Source organism: Myotis yumanensis, unplaced genomic scaffold, assembly GCF_028538775.1.
Source record: "Myotis yumanensis isolate MYYU_CA2020_CCGP unplaced genomic scaffold, mMyoYum1.0.hap1 SCAF_3, whole genome shotgun sequence".
Classification (NCBI taxonomy): domain Eukaryota; kingdom Metazoa; phylum Chordata; class Mammalia; order Chiroptera; family Vespertilionidae; genus Myotis; species Myotis yumanensis.
The window spans coordinates 118,712,607-118,735,611 of NW_027223754.1; the positions used below are offsets into that span (position 1 = coordinate 118,712,607).

Genomic DNA, 23,005 nt, shown 5'->3' on the forward strand with positions numbered 1-23,005 from the left:
TAACTGTTTTCCCATACATGTGTAGGTCTCACACTAGCCATTTCATTCTATTCCTAGTAGACCACATTGTCTTGACCACTATGACTTTACAGTTAAGGCTTGCTGTCTCGGAGAATGACTCTAGCTTGTTGTTCTTGAAAACTGTCTTGGCTATTCATTTTCCTTTTCTATTCCACGGACATGGTATGGTCAGCTTATCAAGTTCCATGAATAATCCTGTTGAGCATTTCACTGAAATTGCATTAAAATATAGATTAAGTTGGGGAATTTGACATCTTTGTAATATTGTCTCTTAGCCAGGAATATGACACATGTCACCATTTATTTAGGTCCTATTTCATGCTTTTTAATAACATTTTATAATTTCACCAAAAACATCTTTGTTAGGCTATTTCTAGGTATCTTATTTAAAATAAACAAAGTATTCTATTATAAACGGTATATTTAAAAAGTTTTATTTTCTGTTTGCAGCTAATGTAGAGGAAATACAGTAAAACCTCGATATAATTGATTAATTCAAGTGGGGGGGGGGGTCTGTTAAAGCCGAAAGTCTGTTATATAATAAAGTAGGTTTTCCAAATGTGTTGTTAAAAAGTTGACAAATTAGCCCTATCCAGTTTGGCTCAATGGATAGAACATCAGCCTGCGGACTCGGGGGGTCCCGGGTTCGATTCCAGTCAAGGGCACATGCCTGGGTTGCGAGCTCGATCCCCAGTAGGGGGTGTGCAGGAGGCAGCCAATCAATGATTCTCTCTCATCATTGATGTTTCAATCTCTCTTTCCCTCTCCCTTCCTCTCTCTGAAATCAATAAAAATATATTTTTTAAAGTTGACAAATTAGTTTACCTGGTTTTATTTATGTAGACATATTTGTGTCATTAAAATTCAGTCTGTATGAAAAGTTTAATTTCAAAGAAAAGTTTTCTATATGTATTACTGTAATTTTAAGTATATACTGAGTAGGTCTAGTAAATGCATGCATTCACCAGTTACCGGGAGAGTAAACGAATGCACATGGCTGGGCGGGGCTTAGCGCAGGTCTGGACATCTGTTGGCACCAGTTAAAAGGGCTACAGAAAGTCATGGAATGCCTGTGTGACCTGGTGATCCCACTTCTAGGAATATATCCTAAGAAATCAGGTGCTTCTCTGTCTCTGAATCTATTTTTGTTCATCAGTTTATGTTGTTTGTTAGATTCCACGTATGAGTGAGACCATGTGGTATTTATCTTTCTCTGACTGGCTTATTTCACTTAGTATAATGCTCTCCAGGTCCATCCATGCTGTTGCAAATGGTAAGAGTTTTTCCTTTTTTTTTTTTTTTTTTATACAGCAGCATAGTATTCTATTGTATAAATGTATCACAGTTTTTTAATCCACTCATCTGTTGATGGGCACTTAGGCTATTTCCAAATCTTAGCTATTGTAAATTGCACTGCTGTGAACATGGGGGTGCATATATTTCTTACAGAAAAGCATCCACTTTATTTAGATTTTCAAATATATTGACATAAATTTGTAATAATATTCTCTTATTGGGATTGTCAGATTGAATTAATAAAAAATGTTCTTACTATGTGTTGTCTATAGGAGACACTTTTAGATTCAAAGGTACAAGTAGATTGAAAGTAAAAGAATGAATAAAAATCCCTCAAGTTAGAAGCAAATTTGTCAGACTATATTAAAATATAGGCTACTTAGAAGAGATATATATCTAAAATGTAAGAATATAGCAAGGTTTATGTTCAAGTGTGGAAAAAGTGTACCATATAAACACTAAAAACAAATAAACAAAAAGCTGGTATAGATGTATTAATATCACACAAAGTAGAATTTATAATAAAATTATTTGTAGGCGTACATATTTTATAAGGTTAAACGGCTCAAATTGCCCAGGTCAGTGTTGCTGAGTGGTTAAAGCGTTGGTCTGTGCACTGAAGGGTTGAGAGTCTGCTTCCACCCCTTGTTGTGTGCTGGAGGCAACCAGTCAATGTGTCCCTCTCACATCAATGTTTCTCTCTCTCTTCCTCTCTCACTCCCTTATACTCTCTCTGAAGAGCCATGGAAGAAATATCCTCAGGTGAGGATTAACAACAAAAGGCTCAAATCATCAAAAAGATATACAAATTTCAAATGCTAAAACAAAAGTTGTTTCTTTGAAAATATTTAATAATAATGCTAATAAACCCCTGGCAATACTGATTAAATGCTGAAAGAGAGAGAGGGAGAATGAGAGCATATAACCAGGGATGAAAAAAAGGACAACACCCCTATAGACATTAAAAGATAAAAGGGTATTATTTATGAATAACTGTACATCAATAACTTTGAAACTTTAAATGCAATAAAAAATTCTTAGAAAAATACAATTTATAAAAACTGACTCCAGAGTAAAAGAAAATTTGAATGGGTCTTTGATTGTTAAAATCATTAAATCCATAATTGAAAACCTCCTCAAAAATTAAATACCAGGCCCAGATCACCACATTGTCAAATTCTACAACATACTTAAGGAAGAAATAAAACCAGTGTTAAAACTCATTACAAAACTACATTAATTAACACAATGTGATATAGGTGTAGGATTTATACCAACAAATTAATGCAAAAGGAAAAGATCCATGCCTATATAGATACTTGATATGTGGAAGATTGGATTGCAGACAACTGAAGAAAGGATGGTATTTTCAAATGACTGGCCTTATGTCAACCACATATCCACATCCATATCGACAAAAATATTAAATTTGATCTTTATCTTATGCTATACATATTAATCACTTCCAAGTGGATGCAGATCCAAATGTAAATAAAAAATAAGAAAACTTGTGACAGATAGAGAAAAATATCTTCATTAACTTGGGAGTATGAAATTTAAACAAGACACAAGATAAAAAGAATGATTAAACTGCTCTAATAAAATTAAGAATTTCTGTTCATCAGCGACAGGAAACAGGAGAGGAAACAGGAAAGCCATACAGTGAGAAAAATATTTACAGCACATAGAGTGCACACAGGGCTCATAGTCAAACTATATAGAGAACTTCTACAATTAACTTCTGTTAAAAGAAAATGGAAAAAGAGACTACACAGGCACTTCATAAAACAAAAATTTATAAAAGATGCTAAACCTCTTCAGGCATTAGAAAAATACAAATTGAAACTACAATGAGAAACAACTACAAATTCCTCACATTAGCTAGCAAACTGAAAAGAGCAGTTTTCACGGAAAGCAAAGCAGGGGAATGCTCATAATTGCAACCACTTAGTACAACCACTTTGGACACCTATGTGGCAGTATTTACTAAATAATACATGTAACACCCATGGCCCCCAAATTCTACTCTTTCTAATAGAAATTAGTATACGAAGAGTATGAATAAGAATATTCACTAAATAAAAACACAAACTAAATGAACATCAACACAGGCTGAATTAATAAATTAAAGCACATCTATTCAGTAAGTTACATGCAATGACAATGAACTAATGACTGATACATTAAAAAACATGCTTGAGCACGGCCAGTGTGGCTCAATGGTTGAGCATCGACCTATGAACTAGGAAGTCACGGCTCCATTCCAGATCAGGGCACAAGCCTGGGTGTGGGATTGATCCCAATAGAGGGCATGCAGGAGGCAGTAAATCAATGATTCTCTCTCATTACTGATGTTTCTATCTCTCCCTCTCCCTTCCTCTCTGAAATCAATAATAATAATATATATTTTAAAATAATGCTTGAATCTCTCCAAAATAGTACTGAACAAAATAAGGCAACATAAAAAAAATACATTGTCTCCTTTCATTTCTATAAGCAAAGAGTAGTGGCTACTTTTGGGGAGGAGGAAGGGAAAAGTGACTAGGAGGAGATGTCTAAGGGGTTGGTAATGTTCTATTGCTTAATTTAGATCTGCGGTTCTCAACCTGTGGGTAGCAACCCCTTTGGGGGTCGAACGACCCTTTCACAGGGGTCGTCTAAGACCATCGGAAAAAACATCTATAATTACATATTGTTTTTGTGATTAATCACTACGCTTTAATTATGTTCAATTTGTAACAATGAAAATACATCCTGCATATCAGATATTTACATTATGATTCATAACAGTAACAAAATTACAGTTTATGAAGTAGCAACGAAAATAATTTTATGGTTGGGGGTCACCACAACATGAGGAACTGTATTAAAGGGTCGCGGCATTAGGAAGGTTGAGAACCACTGACTTAGATGAAAGCTACATAGATGTTTGCTTTGGAAAAATTCATTGAGAAGCATATTTTTGTTTTAAGCACCCTTCTATATATGCTACACTGCACAATAAAAATAATCAGAAAAAATAATGTTCTCTTATTTTAAAAATCACTTCCACATCTGTAATTATGTTGCTTTCTTGTTGTGTCTTTTTACAAAATTGGATTTGAGGGAGCATTTGACCTTGCTCCCTGGCACAGGTCATCAGCCTGGCTCAAATAAACCCATTAAAAAATCTCTTAGACGTTTCTTATGTCAACATTTACTTGGCATTGTCAGCAAGATTTCAAAGAAGCCCACCCAGGACCATCCTGCAGACCTGGACTCAGCGTTAGGTACAAGAAAGGGCCCATTATGCCCCACCAGCTCCCTACTTTGCATTGGGTGAACTTGGGTGAGTCTCTTGCAAAACCCCAGGCCTCCTTGCTTTAAGTAGCAGGCCATGACTTTATCAGAGCTGTTCTTAGAAAATTCTTTTTTTTTAAATATTTTTTATTGATTTTCTACAGAGAGGAAGGGAGAGGAATAGAGAGTTAGAAACATCGATGAGAGAGAAACATCAACCAGCTGCCTCCTGCACACCTCCCACCGGGGATGTGCCTGCAACCACGGTACATGCCCTTGACTGGAATCGAACTTGGGACCCTTCAGTCCGCAGGCGGACGCTCCATCCACTGAGCCAAACTGGTTTGGCGTCTTAGAAAATTCTTGAGGTAGATAAGGGTTGAGATAATCTAGGGAAAGGAAAAGAATAGGCTGCTGCTTTTAATTGGATTGCTTACTGAGAGTTCACAAAATCGTTGGTGGTTAAATGAGAGACTGAACTATGAAAGAGAAAGGACACTTGCTTCCCCAACCTGAATAGTCAATGGGGTAATGATAATAGTTCAGATCTCCGAATCCAGAGGGGCAGAGATGGGTGCTGGGAGTTGTCCAATGCAATAATGCAGCTAATCCTGGAGAAGATGGCAGGAGCCATGGGGAGAAGCAGAGGGCACCTGCAATGGGTTCACCCCAAAAGAGGAGCCCAAGAGAGGGGCCCAGGCCTTGGAAAGTGCCATGGCTCTGGCAGCACCCAGGAAGCTCTCAGAGGCTCTTGTTCAGGTATTGTTAGGTGACTAACAATCTTTGTTGCCTGACGAAAAATATCCATGCATTGGCTCATCTGGAGATGTGCACATAAGTGCTGGTTTTCCCTAGAAGTTTGTTCAGATTCTACAGATCTCAAAATTAACATGGGCAATAGGCCCCACAACAGTCAGCCTCCCATTCATAACTAAGATAGCCATCATGAGGACTCTTTGGTACTTCTAAATTGATCTTTTGCGTGCACAATTAGAAAAAGCCATCTATAAAATTAGGCAGAATGCATGGAAAACATACATATTGGTCTCTTGAAGCTTCAAAAAGAGGATTTATATAAATGGATCAACCTATGATATCATTCCAGGCAAGCTTGGAGGGGGTTGCCAGAGACACACAGGGAGAAACTCAGCTGTGTTGCTTAAGGTGAGGGCGTCTTCCTGCATGGCTGACAGGCACTACCTTTCCTGTGTTAAGCCCTCCCTCCATATGGCCAAATCTAAATCTGCTGTATCCCAATGGATTTACTAGCTCCACCCTGATGACTTCAAGACTCCACTCCACTGCCAAGTTTCACAGGCCCCAGGCTGATGGCTACTGGTCTTGGTGTACCCTGAGACTTTTGCTGAGTGGCCTCAAAGTGGTGCCAACTTTGAATCTGTATTAACATGGTGAACACCACTCGCCCCTACCTGGTGACTCCCTGAGAACCTGCCTCATGCAACTTGTGTACCACCAGTGGCTCTTTCAGTGGCTGAACCTAATGGGGGAAGCCAGAAGGTGACAGTGTGGCTCAGGGTGCCTTCAGCCTTTGCTGACCTGCCCCAGACCTGGCACAGACCCTACTGGGGAAAATTCCTCTTCATGGGGCCAGTCCCCACATAGCTTGTGGCCAATCTGTACACTAAGCCAGCCTGAGGGTCAACCCCACCCATTTTCATGCTATTAAGGCTCAACCAGACAGGAGGGCACACATAACCCATACAAGGAACACTCTTGGAGCACTCGACTTAGGGGATCAAGGAGACTGTGCCACTGGGCCCCAAAGGAAACAATTACATAAGGCCAACATACCAACACTGGGAGACATAGTAGATCTACCATATACATAGAAACTAACACAGAGAGACAGCTAAAATGGGAAGACAAAGAAACATGTCTCAAATGAAAGAACAGGAGATAGCCCCGGTGGGGGTAGGCGGGTGGAGGGGGATGGGGAACCTAAATAAAAGGAGGCAAGCAAACTTCCAGATACAGAGTTCAAAACAGTGATTATAAGGATGCTAAAGAAAACTTAGTGAGAACTTCAACAGCATTAAAAAACACACAGAAATAATGAAAAAGAACCAGTCAGAAATAAAGAATGTAGTAACTGGAATGAAGAATACACTAGAAGTAGTCAACAGCAGATTAGGAATCAACGTGCTGTATGGAAGTCTCCCACTGTGTGTGTGTTCGTTTTCCCTTTATGGTTCACTGAGAGGATCCAATCCGTGATTTGGAAGACCAAATAGCAAAAAACACCCAATAAGAGCAGCAAAAAGAAAAAAGAATAAAAAAATAAGAATAGTTTAAGGGACCTCTGGGACAACATCAAGTATAACATTTGTATCATGGGTGTACTAGAAGGAAAAGAGAGACAGTAAGGGATTAAAAACCTATTTGAAGATATAATGGCTAAAATCTTTCCTAACCTATTGAAGAAAAAAGGCACAGAAGTCCAGGAAGTGCAGAGAGTCCCAAACACGATTAATCCCAAAATGCCCATATTAAGACACATCATAATTAAAACAAGAAAAGCTAAAGACAAAGAGATAATCTTAAAAGCATCAAGAGAAAAACAGTTACCTAGAAGAAAGCTCCCATAAAACTTTAAGCTGATTTTTTAATAGAAACTTTTCAAGCCAGAAGTGAACAGTATGAAATATTCAAAGTGATGAAAAGCAAGGGCCTACAACCAAGACTACTCTACCCAGCAAAGCTATCATTTAAAATTGAAGGAGAAATAAAGATCTTCCCAGACAAGAAAAGCTAAAGATCTTCCAATAGCCAAGATATGGAAGCAACCCAAGTGCCCATCAATAGATGATTAGATAAAGATGTGGTACATATATACAATGGAATAATACTCGGCTATAATAAAGAATTAAATCTTACCATTTTTGACAGTATGGATGGACCTACTACTATAAGTAAAATAAAGTCAGACAGAAAAAGACAAATACCATATGATTTCATTTACATGCCAAATCTAAAATAAACAATCAAACAAAATAGAAACAGACTCATAGATACAGACTGAGGGTTGCCAGATCAGAGGGATGTTGGGGGCTAGGTCAAAAAAGGTGAAGGTGGTAAGAAGTAAAAATTGGTAGTTACAAAATAGTCAAGAGGATGTAAAGTACAGCATAGGGAATGTAGTCAATAATCCTATACAATAAAAGCCTAATATGCTAAGTGTCCAGTCAACCGGTCGGCTGTTCAACCAATCAAAGTGTAATATGCTAATGATATGCTAAGGCTGCTCAACCACTCGCTATGACATGCACTGACCACCGGGGGGCAGACAACCAGTAGGTTAGCTTGCTGCTGGAATCCAGCTGATTGGGACTGAGTGAGACGGGCCGGACATGCCCTGAAGCCCTCCCGTGGTCCCTCCCTGACTGGCTAACCTCCTGCGTCTCTCCCCCTAGCCACAATCGTGCACTGGTGGGGTTCCTTGGCCTGGCCTGTGCCCTCTCGCAATCCAGGACCCCTTAGGGGGATGTTGGAGGAGAGCGGGTTTTGGCCTGATCCCACAAGGGGTGCACTGCTCAGCCAGAAGCCAGGCTAATGGCTGGCGAGCGCAGTGGCAGTGGTGGGAGCCTCTCCCGCCTCCACAGCAGCGCTAAGGATGTCCAACTGCTGCCTTAGGCCCGCTCCCCCTAGGGAGCGGGCCTAAGCCATCAGTCAGACATTCCCTGAGGGCTCCCAGACTGTGAGAGGGTGCAGGCTGGGCTGAAGGATCCCTCTGAGTGCACAAATTCTGTGCACCAGGCCTCTAGTATTAGAATAACTATGTATGGTGCCAGGTGAGTGCTTGATATATTGGGAGGTTCACTTTATAAATTATATAATTTGATTGTCTAACCACTCTGCTGTACACATAAAACTAATATAAAATAATATTGAATTAAGCTGTAATTGAAAAGTAAATAAAAAAGAAAGCATGTAATCTAGTTAACAATCCTGTAATCCAATTCCTACCCTGCTTTTTCACACCTCTATGTAATCTTCTCTAAATTCCTTCTTTAATTTAAAATGAATAAAAGAAGCTGGAAAACTTGGGAGCATTAGAGATCTTGCTCCTTGGCATCTGTCATCAGTTTGGCTCAAATAAACTCTTGAAAAATTCTCAAAAAATTTGGATTTGATGAAAGTTTGTCTATTTACTGCTCTTTTCAAAGATTGTTTTAAGGTTTATTAATATATTTTAAAGATATTTTATTTATTTCTGCTTTTATTTTAATAAATGCATTCCTTCATCCTTTGGGGTAATATGGCTGTTCCTTTTCCATCTACTAGTTGAATTATTATAAACTTAAAAAAATAAATTAATCTTGGCTCCAAATTTTCCTTTTTCATTGATTAGTAAAGCTCATAAATTTAAGATATTATTCTCTCTCTCTCTCTCTCTCTCTCTCGCTCTCTCATTTCTAAGTAGTTTGTAGCTTCAGCTCTGAGTTATTTAGAACACAAGTGAATAGATTTTGGAGGGACTACTAATTTTACGGTTACTCTCTAATTTTTGCTGTATTGAAGTAAGAGAAATTTTATTTTTTTATTTTTTATTTTTTTTATATTTTATTGATTTTTCACAGAAAGGAGGGAAGAGGGATAGAGAGTTAGAAACATCGATGAGAGAGAAACATCCATCAGCTGCCTCTTGCACACCGCCTACTGGGGATGTGCCCGCAACCAAGGTACGTGCCCTTGACCGGAATCGAACCTGGGACCCTTGAGTCTGCAGGCTGACGCTCTATCCGCTGAGCCAAACCGGTTAGAGTGAAGTAAGAGAAATTTTAGAATTTATTGAAATTTTCTTTGTGACTTACATCTTGGCTAATTTTTGGAATGTTTCTGGGTGCTTAAAAAAGTAGTGTTGTTTTTTCTTGCTATTTATTGAGTACAGAGTTATTCAATTAGGTTTAATTATGTTATTTAGATGTCCTGTTTGGTCTGTCAGCTTCTATGTGCTGTATGGAAGTCTCCCCCTGTGTGTGTGTTCATTTTCTCTTTATGGTTCTATCAGTGTCTGATTGATATATTGCCAAATACATTGTTACATGCATGTGGTTTTATGATTGTTACATATTATTGATGGATTATATCTTTTATCAATATTGAATATCCTTCTTTCACCTGGAATTTTATTTCTTCTGATATTGCTTTTATTACATCTACATTTTTGGTAAGCATGGTCTGGTATTCTTTTTCTATTCCTTTATTTTTATTCTCTTTAGGTTATTTTATTTTACTCTACCTATTATAAACAGGCTAGAGCTAGACTTCTTAAAACCAACATTAGAATATCTATCTTTTAATAGAGAAATTTAATTTTTCGTTATTATTAATTTTTGTTCTTATTCCCACCATCTTAATTTATGTTCTAGTTTTCTTTCTCTTCTTTTCTTTCTTTTCCTTCCTTCCTTCCTTCCTTCCTTCCTTCCTTCCTTCCTTCCTTCCTTCTTTCTTTCTTTCTTTCTTTCTTTCTTTCTTTCTTTCTTTCTTTCTTTCTTTCTCTTGCACTCTCTTTCTCTCTCTCCCTCCCTTCCTTCCCTTCTTTGCATCTCTGTCCTTTTGCTAAGTTGCAATAGTTTATGTGTGTGCATCCATTTTCCCCTCTAGTGGTTTAGAATGTACATATTACATTTTTTTTCTTTGTAGTTGAATCCTATCTGCTTTCTTCTACTTAGGAAATTCTCAATATTTCTGGCTCACCAATAGCGCCCTTTCATGTTTGCTTTTCTTCTTCCTAGTACTGTTACAGTTTATTCTTTTAAAAATATCTCTGTCATCAAGGATTTGAGGAAAGGAGGGGAGATAGACCCATGTTCTTGCTCTGTCATCTGTGTCTAGTTCCCCTATTTAAATGTGGCATAGGCTTAAGTGTTGTTAAGTTGCAGTCGACAGTGGCCCTTGTGTTCTCATAGCCACAGTCTGAGGGAGGGCTCTGTCATTTGATTGAAGACATTTAAGCAATAATGATACTTAGGCTTGGTCATGAAGAAAGGATGCTCTAGAACAGTGGTTCTCAACCTGTGGGTCGCCAACCTGTGGGTCACGACCCCTTTGGGGGTCGAACGACCCTTTCACAGGGGTCGCCTAAGACCATCGGAAAACACATATATAATTACATATTGTTTTTGTGATTAATCACTATGCTTTAATTATGTTCAATTTGTAACAATGAAAATACATCCTGCTTATCAGATATTTACATTACGATTCATGACAGTAGCAAAATTACAGTTATGAAGTAGCAACGAAAATAATTTTATGGTTGGGGGTCACCACAACATGAGGAACTGTGTTAAAGGTCGAGGCATTAGGAAGTTTGAGAACCACTGCTCTAGAATATGGTGAAGGTGGGCTATCTGATAGAGAGAATCCCTGGATCTTCTGGAAAGGAACGCCAGGGCAATGACTAGAAATCATGTGGCCCAGGATAGGGTTAACAATTCTTACCTCCCAGCTCTGGACTAGGTGGGGTCCCAGGAAAGTGATAAGAACCAAGGGGGCTGACAGGGTGGCTAGGAGCCAGAGGAGGAGGAGAAGCAGGCTGCAAGTGGCAAAAACTCGCTCACTCACAGGCAGGCATGAGAACCCTGCCCTCCCCAGCTACACCCGAGGGTGGCTTTCTAAGAAGTAAAGGTGCGTGGCTGGCCTCACCGAGGAGGAACCAAGCACATGGACATACCCACCCAGCACAGCAATGGCACCGACATTGGCACCGGCATTTGTTTTATGAGGAAACTGAGGCTCAGAGAAGTTAGATTCTTACTCAGGGCCATAGAGCAAGTGTGTTGCAGGCTTGGCTTTGAGCCTGTTCAGCTCCCAAACCAGGGTGCTCTCAGAATTTGACTTTTGATCCCCTACTGTTTTCAGATGGTTACCAGCAGCTGTGCTATGTCCATGGGCTGCCTGACGGAAGGTTGTAAATAACAATGAAATGACTGCTTCCCAGTCCATGGAGGGAGACCCAGCACCAGTTCACCCCCTGCCCACTCTCCTGGAGAGAGTCACCTCTCGTTCTACATCCAGACTCTAGGGCGGCATCATGCTGCTGATTCTGTGTGCACGGTCCTCAGAGACCCACCTGAAGAGGAGCAGCACAGCTTGGGGGAAGGTCTGAAAGTTGTTGTTCCGGTTGATCTCTGTAGTGTCATTCAAGGCAATTTTCCCAAACACCTAAAAGGGGAGAGGAAAGGGATTCGGTGAAGCATGGACCAGGAGCACCCTAGTTCCCACCCATCACTCAAAGGTCTCCTCAGGGTCAGAGCTGACCCTGGGACAGGCTGGCCTATAAACTGAGCAGAGTCCCCTCATGCAACCTGGCTGGGCCTCAAGGAGGCAGGCACCTGCTTCTCTGTGTCAATCCTCCACACTGGACAGGTAGGAAGAGCCCATGGGCCCTCAGGAGAGGCCCGGTGGCCCGGTGGGCGCTGAGGCTGAGAACAGGCTCGCTGGTTTTCAGGGGGGAGGGAACTGCACATTCTTAAGAATATTTTCTCTTAAAAACTTTATTAAGGAATAACTAACAAATATAATTGTATATATTTAAAGTGTACAATGTGGTGGTGATTTGATGTACACACACACTATAGGATCATTACCAATATCAAGACAATTAGCATGCCTCATCTCACACAGTTAACAGCTTTTCGGTGTAAGAACGCTTACGATCTGTCAGCAATGTCAAGGCTACAAATCTGTATTATTATTAACTATCATCACCATTAGATCATCAGAACTTATTGATGCCTTTGCCATTTCAGCTCCATATGCCCAAGCACACTTCCAAATTTCGTTCTTGGACTCTGGAATGATATGGAATAAGCAATCTGGGGCTTCGACAAATTTAATGCATTCTTGAAATCAGAGGCCTCCTCACCCCATCCCCCAAACTTTTAAAGCGATGCTTATCTCAGAAACTGCCACCCTTGATCAATGGCAAGGTAGCTCTTTTCATCTCAAAGGTTTTGGCCTATGCACCTTAGGGTCTTTCTGCAATAAGCAAGCAGGAGAATCGTGCTCAAGGAGCTGCTGAGGAAAAGCTCCTGGCCAGGGTGCAGTGTGGGCTGGGTGCTCTTCGGGAGCCCCGAGGCGTGGCTGGAGAACTCGGGGCTTGGGGCAGGAGAAAGTGCAGTGGCACCTGTGGGGGGCCTGGAAACTGCTGTGTGTTTGATGGGGAGAGCCTGCCTCTCTCCCTCCCTCTCTCCTGAGCAACACTGATTGGGGATAGTCAGACCTGGGCTAAGGGAGGGATGCTGTCTGACGCACCCTTCCTGCGGTTTCCTGAGAAGGGCCCATATCTCTTGAGCCCAATGAATAATTTGGAAGTGTTTTTCTGAGCGCAGAACCCAGGCCTGGGAAAATGGGGAGAGAAACTCTCTGAACTGTGTATTCCACTCTGGGCCGTTCACCCTGCTACCTATAGGATACCATTTCGGGGGAAGTTCCAATTCCTGTGACACTTGGGCCTCAGAAGGTGAAAGAGGAGGGAGCGGGGTAGTCAGGAGCAGGGGGGAGGTGAGGAGGCAGAGGGCGTCAGGGAGTGTGGGGCTGGGAAGCAGGGGACAGAGGAGCCGAGCACCAGGGAGCCCCTACCTGCATCCCGATCACGGCATAGATGAAGAACAGCATCACGATCAGAAGGGCCACGTAGGGCAGGGCCTGGAGGAAGCAAAAGACTTCATGAGGCGGTGAAGACGCCGGGCTGGCTGGACCCCTTCCCAGGGCACGGCACCTGCCACCAGCAGCTGCCTGGCTTGGGGGGCATTTCCAGGAGCTCCATGGTTCTGGGCACCTGGGAGAAGGCCTGAGTGATGGCACTGGCCCTTCATTTTACTTGGTTTTAATCACCTGAGAAGCAGTGTAGTCTTGAGAAAAGCAGGTTGCAGAGTAAAGAACATAGTGTCATATTACTTAGTAAAAACAATGAAAAATGAGCAAAATGTCCTCCGAGGAGACATGTATCTTTGTTCAGCAAGGAGAAAGGCTCGGAGGACACACACCAAGGCTCCGCGGAAGGTGCACGTGGAGGCAGCTCCCTCCCTTGCTTTGTATGACTGTATGTTGTTCCACTAGTTGTGATAAAAACATCTACTAAGGGAAACTTAACTAAAAGAAACATGATGGTCTCAAATCCTATTTCTGCCACTCTCTAGCTATGAGAACTTGGGCATATTACTTAACCTCGCTGAGCCTCATTTTCTTCATCTGAAAAAATGAGAAGAGCAACATGACTTTGTGGGGCTTTTGTAGAGTTTAAATGATGGAAGGCTTACGAAATGTCTCGTGCATTGCCTTGCACTTGGGTTCCACACATTTTATTCACTCAAGGTATTATCTGCCCAGATGCGCAGACCACGGAATTTTCCAGAGCCCCTGCCACTTCTGGGGAGGCCCCTGGGGAAATGCCCGGCCAGGTGCCCACACACCACTAGATGGCACTTCGAGACCATGTGGACGCTAAGTGCCATCAGCGCTCCAGCTCCACAGTCCAGTGTCACTCTTCACAGGCCCGGGGCCTCTTCCCAGCCCAGGAAACATGGGAGGCCTATACGGTCACCCACAGCTGTGGGTCTCCAAAGGTGCCCGTTGGACAGGGTCAGCCCAGTCTGCTTTCCGAAGAATCCTCAGCTTCCCAGGGACTAAGAGTGGCTCAGGGTGGGTGGGGTGGCAGGGAGGGCCCTGCTCCTCCTGAGGTGGGCAGTCAGCCTGGGCTGGCTAGGAGTGCAGCCAGGCTGGAGCCCTCCCTGGGGCCCGTCTTGGGCGGGGATGCTGACGCAGGGCAGGAGGCTCTCTGTGGAGGTGTGTATGCCTTTGGGGTGGGTTCCAAAGCAAGCAGGTGCCTGATGGCAGCGCCACACCTGTCAGGGATTCAGTGACCTGACAGGGCTTTGCTTAAGCTAATATAAGCCTCACAGAGATGGCCAGAGGCAATCGTCATTCTGCTTTTACACATGGAAAATGATGGCTGAGCCAAGAGAATTGATTCTATGTTGGGCAACCCTGTGCTCATTTGAGGGGCCATCTCTCCTCGAGAGCAGTGACATGGGGTCCTGGAGAGTTTAGGCAAGTCCCTAAGTAGGAACAGCAGTCACTGCTGCAATGACAGAATTGGGAGGGTCTTGGGGGCCATGGTTTTCAAATTTGTTCCACCACAAAGTCCCTCTGTCTAATCAATTCTTGCAGAAAAATACCTAAGTGAGAGAAGAAAGCAGAGCCATTCAGCCCCCCTGGGCTTTCAGCCTTCCCCACTGGACCTCAGGGAAATCCGGGGACCCAGACATGCTTTTGAGAACCACAAACTGAGTCCAAGAGACTCATGTCAGACACGAGCAGCAGTGAGCAGCAGAGCGAGCCCCGTCTTGACTCCTGGATACTACTCATTCCTTGACTGTCTCCTCCCGCTCAGGGAGCCCGTGGGAGCTGGGGGGGGGGGGGGGGGGGTCCCGTGCAGCCCTGCAGCCCAGGAGAAGCGGAGGCCTCCTCCCGCCAGTGCTCAGGGCAGAGGTGGCTACCTGGAAGGACTTGATGAAGGTCCACAGCAGCGTCCGGATACCCTCCCCACGGCTCAGCAGCTTGACCAGGCGCATGACCCGGAAGAGGCGGAAGAAGGTGATGGAGATGCGGGAGTTCTCCTCTGCATTCTGGAATCCATTGGCAACAGGAGGTGGTAGTTAACACAGCAACACGGAGGGGTGGGCGAGAGCGGGGTGGGCCCTGCTCCAGCAACACAGCCCTTGGCTGGGACGGACCAGCTCAGGGCGGGGTTGGCTGCACTAGGTCTCTCCCTGGCCACCGAGGGAAGGCAGCGCCCACCTTTTCCAGGTGGACAACCCAACCCTGAGGTCTCTGCAGAGCCAAGCTGTGCCCAGGCCCTGAGCCCATGTCCTTTTTCCTATTCTCCTGCTTTACTTTCTTCCCGAGTCCTTGAGCGCCTGGGTGGGGCGACAGGAGAGTCCCTGAGGAATTTCCATAGGCCCTGTAATCAAGGCGGGGAGCCAGCCTCTGAGGGCGCCCGGCCTTGGCCACGTGCTGAGAAAGCAGCGGCCTCCCTCCCGCCTGGCGTGGCCGCGGGTCCTGCATCCTGAGGGGATGGGTTTGCAAGCGGCCGGTGGGTGTGGGCCCCTCCCAGCAGGGGGACGACTGCACTGGGGCCGGTGGGCAGGCAGTGGGCTGCCCACTGCAAGAGCTGGCTCTCGGGCTCCTCAGGACTCCAGCACTTCTGTGCGTCAACTCCCACTGCTCACAGCCCCCGTCCCACATGGCTCTGGTGTGGCTTAGTGCTGGGCGAGTGTCTGCTATAAAGCCCTTGCCTTTTCTGGGGCTCTAAATCTGCCCCCCCATCTCCTCCTCTCTGCCCTGGGCCTCTAGGAGGCACCCCCTTTCCAGGAGAGGTGGGGAAGGCAGTTGGAATGAGAGGACCAAGGGGTCCTGCTCAGGGCAGATCATCTCCTCAGGAGTCCTGGAGGGTGAGGGCAAGGGCAAGGGGAAGAAGAATGGAGCAGGCACTGCCGCTGAGGTGGGAATATGGCGCTGCGCTGCTGGGCTGCTGGCCGAGGGATCACTCGGCATCTTGGACCTGGAGGGTCCCAGGGCTTGGGCACAGGCCTGGGCAGGGCTCAGGGGGACAGGAAAGATTTCCCTGTCACCGTCTGCCTCCAGACCCAAGGCAAACATGGACTGACCCGCTGGCCCCTTCTCCTGCCACGTGGGCCTAAGAGCTGGGGTGGTGACCAAGCAGCCACTTGCCTGCTCCCAGAGCTAGTGCAGCTCACCCAGCCCTGTCGGCACCGGGAGAGAATGGACCCTGGGGCTTCCTGTTACTGTTCCCATCGCTGCCTCCCTCTGGGTCATCGCTGGGACCCTGCGTTGCCTCCCGGCTTCTCCACCCACATTTCCGGCTTGGTGCTTAGTCGTTTTCAGGTGGGAGCCCCTCTGGCCCTCTCCATCTCCACATCCCACCAACATGGTCGCCCTGCTCCCCCAGGCCCTGCGGCCTGTCCCGCTGTCACTGACGCGGCTGCTGGCTCCAGAGGCCAGAGTAACCCAGAGACAGCCTTTACCCGTCCTGGAGGGCTGCTCAGAAATCAGCAGGAAGTCCCTCTGGGTTTTGGACTCTCCATGCAGGGGAAGAGTCACAGTATTTCTCCTACATCCAAGCCAGAGTCCTCCCCAGTCTCCTTGGGCGCTTGTTCCCCTCAGGCAGGGCAGGCTGTGGGGGGAGGCGGGGAGGAGGGGCAGGCAGCGTCCTCGACTTGCCCCACGCTCTGCCCTGCGTGGATTCTGAAGTCTTTGATGCCCTTAACCTCTGCATTTCTATTACCTGTGTATCTACTTGAAATTCTATTTTCTTTCCTTAAAAGAGGAGTATGCAGCAGAGGCTCGGGGTTTACAACAGCTGTCAGTTCCCCATGTCGGGGAGGCGGACAGAAGAAAGAACAAGCTGAAGCGGGAACCTCAGCTGTGAGTGTCAAGAGTCTGGGAAGTTGTGCCACAGGGGCGTCTGGGTCTGACGGGTGAGGAAATGAAACCGAAGCCTGCAGTGTGGCTTCCAGCCTGGGACCAGGAGCCCCCCGGCTGCTGCAGTTTCCTGATGCTCTAGAGGGGAATACACACTCCGCGTGGACATGACCACTTCTTCTAATAAACCAAACGACACTGCAGTGAAGAAGCAGAGCCAGTGGCTGTCCCTGCAAAGTGGGGAGCAAGCCCAGGAGCAGCCCTGCCTCGGCCGCCTCCACCCGGCCTGGGGCGGCGTGTCAGGAAACACCACCAGCCCACCCAGCCTTGTCTCGTCTGCTGACTCGGGGTTCAGGGAATCACCCCACCACTAAATGTGTGACGATAGCTTTTCGGAGAAGGCTGTTCTAAGGAGACCTCAAAGTCACATCAAGTGGCATCTCTATCACTTGAGCCAAAGTGAACTGGAGTGGTCCAATCAACAGCCGAGCTTTTCTGCTTGCTGTGTGCTGCAGAAAAGTGGGTGGGGATAGCCCAATTTTATTTTGTTATTATTATTATTTTTTAAATATATTTTATTGATTTTTTTACAGAGAGGAAGGGAGAGGGACAGAGAGTTAGAAACATTGATGAGAGAGAAACACCGACCTGCTGCCTCCTGCACACTCCCCACTGGGGATGTGCCCGCAACCCAGGTACATGCCCTTGACCGGAATCGAACCTGGGACCCTTGAGTCCGCAGGCGGACGCTCTATCTACTGAGCCAAACAGGTTAGGGCGGGATAGCCCAATTTTAATGAGCTCAGGGATTTAGAAAATTCCACAGGTAACACAGTTGAAGCGACTGGAAATTCAGCCGCACTCTCAGTAACAAATCCCAGCTCAAACCTTCTGCTGTGGCCTTAAACTCAGCACAAAGGAGCCCAGTCCTTACAGAAACTCGATTAAGGAAGAAAGTAGTCGCCTGCCCTCTCACTTCCTGCTGGATCATCTCCCTCTTCTCTCTTTTCCAGGAGGCCTTACCATGGAGACCTTCAAGCGTCTGCCCACCCCATTACTGCTAAGAACACTGGGCAAGCGCTTGAAGGCGCCCTGTGCAACGTTCCCACCTCAGGTCAGGGCTAGAGGCTTAGCTAGCGGGTCTCAGGGTGTTTAACAGGAAATTGCCCTCGGGTCCAGTTCTCTCCCAGTGGCTCGTTAGACAGTCAAGATCACAGTGAATTATCACCCAAAGGGAAGTTCAGGGAGGGGGGAAGACACCATTACACAGACAGCACGTCACAGCTCCACGAGACCAGGCAGGCAAGGTGCAAGACGGACACGGTGGCCACATGCAGCAGGAGCCAGGCTGGGCTCTGAGAGACTCAGGGTCCAGTGGTAAGAGTGGGGGGGGGGGTGTTAGAGGAGGTCACAGAAGCTCAGAGCGTGGTCTGGAGGGTTGGTCTTACCATAGAGGGAGAGCATTGGGTATGTTCAGCTGGCTTTAAAGAAAGGCAGATAGAGATAAGCTGTAATGAGTCTCCAACGAAGAGATCGGCATTCTAGGTCTTGGCTAACACAGGAGCAACACAGTGGCAGGAGAGGGCAAAAGGAAACAAGTGACAGAAATACCAACCACAGGCCTGGCGGGTTCTGCACCGTGAGTGTGGGCTCTGCATAGCTGGGCCTCACGTCTACCATCTCCGTCATGTATTAAATAGCTCACACCCAGTGCAAATGAGATCTGGACTCTGGATGGAGGTCTTTCTCTGACTGGCTCATTTCACTTAGCAAAGCCCACCGCGTGTTCTAAGACAGCTTCGCTCACTCTAGCTCTACCCCAGCATTGCCGCAGAAGGAGCTGGCAAGCAATGGCCCCTCAGGTTTAGGGGGAGCCTGGGTTTTAATTCTCACTGTGGAGGGTCTAAAGAGGTGGCCCTCACCTCCCTCCATAGCAGGGGTTAGTCCTCAGGCTGAGGCTCAGGTGGGAGACGGTCCTGCTTAGCTACTAGTCTTCAGGTGTGAGAGCCTTGGCATGGCATGACCAATGTGTGGAGCTGTTTTTGAAGTTGGAAAGCTCTGCGCACAATTTAAGATATGGTTACTAACACCCAAGAAGCTGCTCTCATGGGCCTGACTGCTGAGCTCAGTTTGGGGCAGGTGCTGGGGAAAGCGGCATGTTGAGTGCCGCGCAGCTCTCTGCCCGGTTCCCCAGCCTGGATCCCGAAGACCCCCCACTCTCAGCAGGTAGAGCTGTGCGCCTGACTGATCTGACCTTCTGAGCTGTTAACTCTTTCTAGAAGGTCACGACTTTGCTTTTACCCTCCACTTACAGATGGCTGCTCTTGTGTTCCTGTTTTTAAGATATGAACAAACGTTGTAATGGATTTTTGAAGGATGAAAATGTGCACAACCAGACATTTGCTTGCAGACTTAAAACACTCCTTTGGCAACAAATTTGTCGGCAAGTTCCTTTTTCCCATAGCAGATTGGTGGGATGTTTTTTGGGGAAGGATGGAGATGCAGGGGGAGGCCAGGGAAGAATAGGGCAGGGGTGCTCTCCAGTCTTCTGCAGAACAGTCCCATCTCCATTCTGCTTCTGGAGGAGCACGAGCTGCCGGTCAGTCCACAGGCCTGGAAGCTGGGCTCACTAGAATTTGACTAGCAGGCTGCGATAGAACATGGAAACACACACACACACACACACACACACACACACGGAATTCAGGATGGTCAAGTGTTTGTGCACCTGTGTGAATGGTTCTGTGTTTCTGAGGCTTCAGTGAGCGAGTGTGAGGGTCATACAGAGGTCAATCTATTCTACACACTATGCCCAGGCATTAGGCAGAGTTCCCAGCAGGCTTGGGTCCACCCTGAAAACTCCTCCCACCCCATGACTGCTAAGAACCCTGGGCAAAGCTTGAAGGTCCTCTGGGTCAATCCCATCCCAAATAGGACCAGATTGAAAACAATTTAGAGAACTCACCTGAGTCACCTGGTCACATTGAATAACCCCAGCCATTAGCAAATTTAAACTACTTGTTTTATTGTATTTTACTTTTTACACATGCAGAATGCTTCATTTGGGATATTTAAAGGTCTTAACTGTCTTTTTTTTGGTTGATTTTTAGCCTTTTATAGCTCCTATTTAAGATCTATTCTATTTAAGTCATATTTTATTTCAAAATGTAGTTTTAGGTCTGTTCTAATCACCTTGATCCTGTCTTGTTATTTTAATAATATGTATTGATTTAAGAATCCTCATGATATGTCTCTGCAATAGGAGACAAGGAGTGGTCAGGGGAGCTGTGAGGGCAGCAGTGAGTGGGAGGACGGGGGCCTGGGGGCCTGCATTGGATCCCCCGTCCGGTTAATGAGACCGGCACTGTGGGAGAATCAGGAGACTCACAGATTAATCATTTTTCAAGCTTTAGGCCATGCTTTTCAAAGGGCACGTATGTCTCTTTTTGCTCAGTCCCTCCACCACCACCCCAACCCAGCCGCCCAACCACCTCCCACCCTGACAGCTATCATCCTGCTCTCTATGTGTCTGTCTCTACTTTGCTTGTTAGTTCATTAGAGTCCACATATAAGTGAAATCATAGAGTACTTGTCTTTCTCTGACGGGCTTATTCCACTTAGCATAATGCTCTCCAGGTCCCTCCGTGCTGTCTCAGATCCTTCTTTTTTACTGCTGCCTAGTATTCCATAGTGTAGATGTACCACGGCCTTTTTATCCACTCATCTACTGGTGGGCACTAGGGTCAGAGGGCACTTTTGACTTGCTGGGGCAGTGTTGCCTGTGAGCCTCTCACACAGCCTGTTCTATGTGCGGGGTTATGCTTACAAAGTGCACAGTCTCAAAAAAACAAACAAAACAAAACAAGACACATAAAACTAACCACTCATAATAAACTCTCAAAGCAATCACAGAATGATTCTCAGTGGAACCAACAGGAAGAAGCCTAACACACAGCCCTTGCTCTTGAGAACCCACAGTTCACGGACATACCGCCAGCCCCCGAAGGACATTCCTAGATGACCTGGTGTAGTCGGTCCTGTCTTTGGTCCCCTTGCCCAGCTGCAAATGGAACCCCCAGTGAGCTGGAAGGAAAGACTGGGCCAGTTGGACCCGGGCACCTGCACTTTCAGCCAACTGTTTGTTGGCTACTCTCTGTGAGTCCCGGTTCTCTTAAAAAAAACTACCTGGCGACGGTTCTACTTTTTGAGCTAAACTTAGAATCAGTTGGTAGCCTGGAGTACTTGTGCGATCCATCTCTGACCCTTTTCCAGAGTTGCTCCCAGTTCCTTGAGCTAGATGACAGTTTCTCCATCCACGGTCTCCTGGGGAAGAGGGGTAGGACTCCCTGAAGACGTATGCCCTGCGAGCCTGGAGACCCTACTGCTCCCCTTCCCCAAGAGCCAATGGAGCTGCACATCAGCCCTGAGCATTCAGGCTGAGCTTGCATTCTGCGCTGTACCCACTAATGGTAGGTGTGGAGTGAATGTCTGAGCAACCAATTTTTTCATCTTTGTTTTCTAATGATCCAGTAACTTTCAAGGCATTAAAGATATTAGGTCAATTAACTAAACTTGTTCATGCAATTTGTATACATTAACTCAGGTGATTATGCTGTAGTGAGGTAGAGGTGGGACATTTTCAGAAAGAGTCCTGGCTAGTGGTTCCAGCTAACATGTTAGCAGTGGTTCTCAACCTTCTGGCCCTTTAAATATAGTTCCTCATGTTGTGACCCAACCATAAAATTATTTTCGTTGCTACTTCATAACTGTAATGTTGTTACTGTTATGAATCATAATGTAAATATCTGATATGCAGGATGGTCTTAGGCGACCCCTGTGAAAGGGTCGTTCAACCGCCAAAGGGGTCGCGACCCACAGGTTGAGAACCGCTGGGTTAAGGGCAAATAGAGAGGAAAAGCCAGTTAACATACTGCAATTTACATGTGCAGATTAGCTTGGTTTGGTATAACTGGCTGGGACGATAGGGGTGACATGGGGCAGCTAGTAAGAGAGAGTCTCTGAGTGAAGTTTAGGATCAAATCAGAAGTGTTGCCTCAGTGGGTGAGTCAGTTTCTGGAATATACTCACTGCTCCTGCTCACTGCGGTACTATCTCCAGACCACACAGAGGCTGCTTAGGGAAACCCCGGGAACACAGGAGAGGCAAAGAGATTGTCCTAGTGGAGGGATTTCCCAGGAATATGACATCAGTGGCATGTGTTTCCCAGTTGTTAACATTACTTTGTCTCTCTGGAGAACTAAAAGTTGTTGAAAATAGCTCCTAACCATGTAAAAAGGGACGTTCTCCCTCCCCTGCCCCTCCTCCTTCTTGCACAGCCAGGAGGGGGATGATTACTAGGGATTTAGGGGCTAGGTGTAGATATCTAGGCTGGAATACCCAACAAAGTTGTCTTCCAGAATTCTCTTGAGATCAGTTGGTTAAAGAGAATTTTAAAGAGCTCAGAAGCCTCTGCTGCCCACTCCTGGCCATGTTGACCTTGAAAGGCACTGACTATCCTTGGGCTCCCTCCAGAGGAGGCTGGCTCCCCGCTGAGTCAGGAGCAGGGCCCACAGATGGGCTGCCAATTCCAATGGCTGCTGTTGAGGCGATGGCTATAACCTCATGGCCACTGAGGTTCCTCATTCCTCTGAATAGGAGGTGAGGGCAATGCCATGGGAGTATGTGAGTCTTTTACTGGGCACCCTGCTGAGGAACCTTGCTTTTCTTTTTTTAAAATTTTTTTGTCTAAAACTTAGGGAGTGGCTGTGATAGAAATTCCACTCCATCCACCTGAAGGGCAAGTTCCAGCTGGCATTGCCTACACCCCCACCGCATGCCAAGCTCTGCGTCTCTGCTTCTGCTGTCTCTACTCTCGTCTCAATTTGATCTGCAAGGCAGGATCGCTAGTTCAGTTGTGAGAGCACAGTGGTGTGGTGAA

At 45.8% G+C, this 23,005-nt stretch overlaps 1 protein-coding gene across 1 annotated transcript in view; it reads right to left on the minus strand.

Moving 5' to 3' along the window:
* CACNA1C (calcium voltage-gated channel subunit alpha1 C) overlaps positions 1-23,005 on the minus strand; it is a 691,490-nt gene that overhangs the window by 32,239 nt on the left and 636,246 nt on the right. The window contains exons 33-36 of the mRNA XM_070409470.1: positions 18,516-18,548; positions 15,123-15,251; positions 13,204-13,269; positions 11,693-11,784 (exon numbers count right to left, since the gene is read on the minus strand). Of these exons, the coding sequence (XP_070265571.1) occupies positions 11,693-11,784; positions 13,204-13,269; positions 15,123-15,251; positions 18,516-18,548 (320 nt within the window). The remainder of the gene's footprint in view (positions 1-11,692; positions 11,785-13,203; positions 13,270-15,122; positions 15,252-18,515; positions 18,549-23,005) is intronic.